Here is a 6717-nt window from a genome sequence, read left to right as displayed (position 1 = left end):
ACCCTGAAATTGAAAAGCACTACAAATGAACTCTGAAAATGTTGAAATTTGGCATGCTATCATCATTTCACCCACATAGCATGTGTTAAAAAGTTGAGAGGGCTACGACAAAAACTGGATGCACTTCGTGTACAAAACGGACAATCTCTCTCGAAGTATCAACGTTTCGAACGAGAACTCATCTCTTACAAAGGGATTTTATTTTTTAAACTTATTTGAACTCCATACTTTCTGTATGTTCAAAATGCACTATTCAAAGGCACATCACAAAATTTCAACAATTTCTGACTTCATTTGGTATTCTTCGTGCATTTACTTATTTTTTTGAGCTAGTTGACCCTGAAATTGAAAAGCACTACAAATGAACTCTGAAAATGTTGAAAGTTGGCATGCTATCATCATTTCACCCACATAGCATGTGTTAAAAAGTTGAGAGGGCTACGACAAAAACTGGATGCACTTCGTGTACAAAACGGACAATCTCTCTCGAAGTATCACCGTTTCGAACGAGAACTCATCTCTTACAAAGGGATTTCATTTTTTTGAACTTATTTGAACTCCATACTTTTTGTGTGTTCAAAATGCACCATTCAAAGGCACATCACAAAATTTCAACAATTTCTGACTTCATTTGGTATTCTTCGTGTATTTACTTATTTTTTTTTGAGCTAGTTGACCCTGAAATTGAAAAGCACTACAAATGAACTCTAAAAATGTTGAAATTTGGCATGCTATCATCATTTCACCCACATAGCATGTTTTAAAAAGTTGAGAGGGCTACGACAAAAACTGGATGCACTTCGTGTACAAAACGAACAATCTCTCTCGAAGTATCAGCGTTTCGAACGAGAACTCATCTCTTACAAAGGGATTTTATTTCTTTGAACTTATTTGAACTCCATACTTTTTGTGTGTTCAAAATGCACCATTCAAAGGCACATCACAAAATTTCAACAATTTCTGACTTCATTTGGTATTCTTCGTGCATTTACTTATTTTTTTTGAGCTAGTTGACCCTGAAATTGAAAAGCACTACAAATGAACTCTGAAAATGTTGAAATTTGGCATGCTATCATCATTTCACCCACATAGCATGTGTTAAAAAGTTGAGAGGGATACGACAAAAACTGGATGCACTTCGTATACAAAACGGACAATCTCTCTCGAAGTATCAGCGTTTCAAACGAGAACTCATCTCTTACAAAGGTTTTTCATTTTTTTGAACTTATTTGAACTCCATACTTTTTGTGTGTTCAAAATGCACCATTCAAAGGCACATCACAAAATTTCAACAATTTCATATATGGTGGACACTAGCTCACCTATGGTATATGGTGGACATTCTTCTTCTCTCATATATGGTGGACACTAGCTCACCTGATTTTTCAACCGTCGATGATGGTCGCTACTCCTACTTCCCCTAGTGCATAACCAATATCTAGCACAAGGAGAAGAAGGAGAAACGACCCCCACAACAACAGTCGACATTCTTCTTCTCTCATGTATGGTGGACACTCCCTCACCTGATTTTTCGACCGTCGATGATGGTCGCTACTCCTTCTTCCCCTAGTGCATAATAAATATCTAGCACAAAGAGAAGAAGGAGAAGCAACCCCCACAACAACAGTCGGCATTCTTCTTCTCTCATGTATGGTGGACACTCCCTCACCTGATTTTTTGACCGTCGATGATGGTCGCTATTCCTTGTTTCCCTAATGCATAAAAAATATCTAGCACAAGGAGAAGAAGGAAAAGCGACCCCCACAACAAAAGTGGTTCCGCGGCACGCCACGTGGTTCCGCTGCACGCCACGTGGGACTAATGGTCTTTCATTTTTAAATGACTGTTTTAATCAAAAACAGATCTGTTACAAAAGGGATTTCATTTTTTGAACTTATTTGAGCTGAACACTTTTTGTATATATATGTGGTCGAAATGCATGATACCATGAAGTTAGAAAGGGCTAAACCATTCAAAAGTAGCAAATGAAGTTAGAAAGGGCTAAACCATTCAAATTTGGAAACTATAATGGCACAAACAGAAACTAGACATATATAAATTGGTCCAAGCAGTACATGATACTAGTCCAAACAGTACATAATAATAGCTATCATAGATATATATATATATTCGAGGTGACGCTGGCCATAGTTGACGACTCGAATCAGAATGTCCACCTTATTCGAGGTGACGCTGGCCATAGTTGACGACTCGAATCTTGCGGTACAACTCGTATGAAACGTATGCATCTTTTGCTGCATACTCAATGTTGATACGATCAAGTGGGGCCTTCTCCCAAAGTTTGTGCTGAGACTTTGAGAAATTGGTCTTCATATTACCATATTCCTCGTCGATCAAGGCAACTGCCATATGAGCCATCGAAGTCCTGACATGTCGAAGCCTGAATACCGTTTGGAAATCAATGAGGCAACCAGTTGGTATCTCAATACCGAAGCTGTACCTCATCTTCAGCTTGTCGTTCGTTATGTCAACGGTAGCAAAAGTGATGCCGCTGCGAAGGAAGTCCATGAGTTCTGGACAATGCTTGTCACTACTGCAACAGAAACAAATTAAAATGGAACAAATGTTACATACTGCTGCAATAAGGAAACATGTTTCACTACAACTAAAGAGAAAATTATCTTTAGGATTCAAATAGAACATATTGCTATCCTATGCAATTTTCATATCCTACGAATTGATCAAGAAACCGTAAATTAACTATGACATATATATTCTCCACGGTTTTGCAAATATTCAATAAGCTAGACATATTGCATATTGCTTTCCAATGGAACCTAGAGAGATCACTATAGCTATCCAATGGAACCTAGAGAGATCACTAGCTATATGCAATTTTCATGACTATGACATATCATATTGCTATCCAATGAACCTAGAGAGATCACTAGCTATATGCAATTTTCATAACCTTGGATCAAAGAACACCGCATAAAATTGTATCACTACGACTATGATTTCAATGGAACATATTGAACCAATCAGATTTTTCAGGTTGTGGAACACTATTCTAATCAGATTGTGTTCCCTTCAACTAATCAAAATTGTTTCACTACAACTATTTGAAGCGAACCAACTACGATTCCAATGGAACATATTAAACACTAGTTGATTCTAATACGATTTTTCAGATTATGAAACACTATTCCAACCAGATTGTGTTCCCTTCAACTAATCAAAATAGTTTCACTACAACTATTTGAAGCGAACCAACTATAATTCCAATGGAACATATTAAACACCAGTTGATTCTAATACGATTTTTCAGATTATGGAACACTATTCTAATCAGATTGTGTTCCCCTTCAACTAATCAAAATTGTTTCACTACAACTATTTGAAGGGAACCAACTATGATTGAAACAAATAAACTTACAATGTCATTACCTTGGATCAAAGAAAGCCTCAAAACTTACCTCGCCTATTGGAAGATCAAGACATGGTGTGCGAAACATAGTTGGATGACGGCAACACCGCGTTGATCGGCCATGTACTCCAGATCAAGCCCCAAGAACTTCTCATGATCCACCGCGGCGTCAAGCCATCGTTCCTTCAACTGTCTAAGAAAATGCGGCACCTCGCTGCTCTCGTTCGTGTACACGACATCGAGCTTGGTCTTGCCATGTGCGAGCACCTCTCCAAAGCGAGTTGGCATGGTGGAAGAAGAGAAGGGAAGAAGAGAGGAGAAGAACAGAGCGAGAGCGAGAGAGGAAGAAGAACAGAGAAAGAAGGGCGACGCGACACAGGCTCTGCTTCGGTTGTGGTTTTGTGAAGCGGGATGCAAACCGTTTGGGCCTTTAGTCCCGGGTTGAGCCACCAACCGGGACTAAAGAGGGATACCAACGGTTGCCACCACTACGGCAGGCCACGTGTTAGGCCTTTAGTCCCGGGTTGAGCCACCAACCGGGACTAAAGAGGGATACCAACGGTTGCCACCACCACTGTCCACCGCGTAGCCCTTTAGTCCCGGTTTGGGACACGAACCGGGACTAAAGGCTCCTTACGGGCCGGGACTAAAGCCTCGAGGGAGGCATTGGGAATTGGGGCGACGTGGCCGGGCCTATAGTTCCGACCCAGAGGCTCATCTCTGCGTTATACGACAGTATATCAAATACAATCACGATCCTAAAAATTAGTACCGCATGGTCTAAACGAGGAAATATAGTTGCTAACCTTTTAGAATAAGTAGAAATAAAGAGGAAGAGGTTTAAGCGTGGCTCGGGCATCTCATATCGTAGTTGTGTTCGGTGAACTGAATCGGCATCGCTCTAACACACATTTCAACAAACACCTCTAGTGCATCAAAAAAAGTGGAGAGCAAGCACCCACCCACAATGCTCCATCCAAGAAAAATGCAATGAAGAGGGGAGAGGGGGGTTGTGCTATATATAAGCAGATGACTTTAGTCCCGGTTTGAGACATAAACCGGGACTAAAGGTGGCGCACATGCGGACTGCCCACCGCGTAGCCCTTTAGTCCCGGCTTGTGACACGAACCGGAACTAAAGGCTCCTTACGGGTCGGGACTAAAGCCTCGAGGGAGGATATGAGAATTGGGGCGACGTGCACGGGCCTTTAGTCCCGGCCGAGAGGCAGGCCGGGACTAAAGGGTCCAGGCCAAAGGCCCGTTTTCTACTAGTGACAGCCACGCCTAAGAGACGCATCAAGGGCGCGCTCCTGCCACTAGTGCTATGCATTTTGCCATAGGCTCATGAACCTGCGCTACTCGACGTGAGATTTAATGGCGACAAGTATTAATTGGTGAACAAATAAGGACGAAATAGGGAATACAATGCCACGACTTGCAATCATCAAACGGGCACGCAGCTAATTTAACCAAGGTGCGTGGCCATGAAGTTGTCAGGACATATCAGCACCGCGACGGGGTAAGATGCCCTTGTCCTGAAGGCTGATGACGATGTCGTAGAGACACTGGCTTGCCGGCGTGATGCCGACGCCGAGCTCCATGATCCTCCGGCTGCTGAACCGGCATCCCTTCTTCATCTCCCCCGTCCCTTCCTTGCACCTCATGGGCACCGGGTACTCCGGAAAGAACTTGGCAAGAGTACGACACACCTCGGCGCGGTGCAGCGTGCGCCCCGCGCAGAGGTAGCGGCCATGTGCTTCGGGCGTCTCATATGCACGCGCGTGCGCGTCCGCGACGTCCCGGACATGCACGTAGGCCTGCGCGGCGTTGGCGTATGTCTGCACCGAGCCGTCCAGGTACTTGGCGATGTGCCAGGTGCTGGCGTTCACCGCCGTCTGCAGGAGAGGACCCAGTACTAGAGACGGGTTGATCACCACGAGGTCGAGCTTTCTCTCCTTGGCGAGCTCCCATGCCGCCTGCTCCGCCACCGTCTTCGCATAGCAGTACCAGTTCTGCATATTCTTACTAGCTTGTCAGATGCACGTCATTTCACATATAGTATATGGTGCTTCTAACGTACGCGAAATGAGAGTTAATATAAATAAGCTGACCTTTGTGTTCTTGCAGAACTCGAGGTCGCTCCAACATGTCTCGTCGGCCTCCTCGTCGGGGCTGCGGCGAGGATCCATGTACACGGCGCCAATCGACGACGTCATTACCACACGCCGGATGCCGCCCACCTCCGCCGCGGCGTTGATCACGTTCCTCGTTCCACTCACCGCCGGCTCGATCATTTTTTCCTGCATCCACCCATACATGAATGAATCTTTGTCAGCCACTATACATTCGATGTCAGTGGCTCATAGTACTTCTATATATGTGGATAAGTAAAGTACCGGATCATCGGTGACGGGACATGCGGTATGGAATACGCCTTGGCATCCTCGGAATGCAGCGACGAGGCTCTCCTTGTCCAGCAGGTCCACCCGGAAGAGGGTCAGCCGCTCCGCCGCCCCTTCCAAGCCTCTCAGGTGCGCATTCCTTGCCACATCATCTGAATCACACACCAAAGTTAGATGCATGTAGATCAGCATAATATGATGATGAACGGTGCATTGTACTCACCAGGATTCCGGACGGTGCCGTGGACGGCGTAGCCCTTCTCCAGGAGGAGCTTGACCAGCCATGACGCGATGAAGCCGCCGGCGCCCGTCACACACACGGTGCGTCCGCGGCCAGTGGCGACGCAGTTAGCCGTGTTGGCACAATCAATACCCATGGCTCAGTCTGCAGAGAGTTTGTGAACTAGACGAAGCAGTTGGAATAGGCAACGGAAGGATGGAATGTATGTATCTCGACTTCCAAGCTACTACAGTAGTTCTCAACTGAGCTGTGCACTGATGAGAACCGCTTTCTGGCTGGTATATATAGGGCCTTGGTGGCGTGTGCAACGGTTGGTAGCCACATCCCACTTGCCATGCTTAATTAATTTTTGTCAACTGCAAATCTGTGTCAAATGTAATGTTGTGGCACTGCAGTTCCTATCACACGAAAACATATGGGGGCTGTGTACAATAAGCATCGATCTTGCCTTCACGCGTACCACGTGTTGATTATGATTCCACTTTCAGCATATACATCATTCTCTACAATACAAGACAAACGAGCATCATGTGTCCTTATAATGCCATTGCATGTTCGTAGCATTTTCTAAAGCACGCTGACCGAGCTTGGAATCCAACAAAAAATGCAATGTGAACTGAACGGAAGCGGGCAGTACTATACGTAGTAGTTAGTTCCAACCTACTTATAATAGTACTTGGAAATTAA

General features: G+C 44.7%; 1 protein-coding gene across 1 annotated transcript; it reads right to left on the bottom strand.

The window, feature by feature from the left end:
* Window positions 1-4746: 4746 nt before the first annotated feature.
* LOC123398004 (cinnamoyl-CoA reductase 1-like) lies at window positions 4747-6271 on the bottom strand. The gene is made up of 4 exons (XM_045092514.1): window positions 6013-6271; window positions 5784-5941; window positions 5499-5687; window positions 4747-5399 (listed from the first exon to the last, which is right to left on the bottom strand). Exons 1-4 carry the CDS (start codon window positions 6164-6166, stop codon window positions 4881-4883), a joined length of 1020 nt encoding a protein of 339 aa, XP_044948449.1. The 5' UTR covers window positions 6167-6271; the 3' UTR covers window positions 4747-4880.
* Window positions 6272-6717: the final 446 nt, after the last annotated feature.

Source organism: Hordeum vulgare, chromosome 5H (assembly GCF_904849725.1).
Source record: "Hordeum vulgare subsp. vulgare chromosome 5H, MorexV3_pseudomolecules_assembly, whole genome shotgun sequence".
Taxonomy (NCBI): domain Eukaryota; kingdom Viridiplantae; phylum Streptophyta; class Magnoliopsida; order Poales; family Poaceae; genus Hordeum; species Hordeum vulgare.
The sequence above is the reverse complement of the archived record's forward strand: the minus strand, read 5'-3'. Positions and strand labels throughout refer to the sequence as shown.

Coding starts and splice junctions, on each gene's coding strand:
- LOC123398004 (XM_045092514.1), bottom strand. CDS start 6,166: ATGGGTATTGATTGTGCCAACACGGCTAACTGCGTCGCCACTGGCCGC. Junction 5,688..5,783: donor GTCCCGTCACCGATGATCCG/GTACTTTACTTA, acceptor GGGTGGATGCAG/GAAAAAATGATCGAGCCGGC. Junction 5,400..5,498: donor AGTTCTGCAAGAACACAAAG/GTCAGCTTATTT, acceptor AAGAATATGCAG/AACTGGTACTGCTATGCGAA.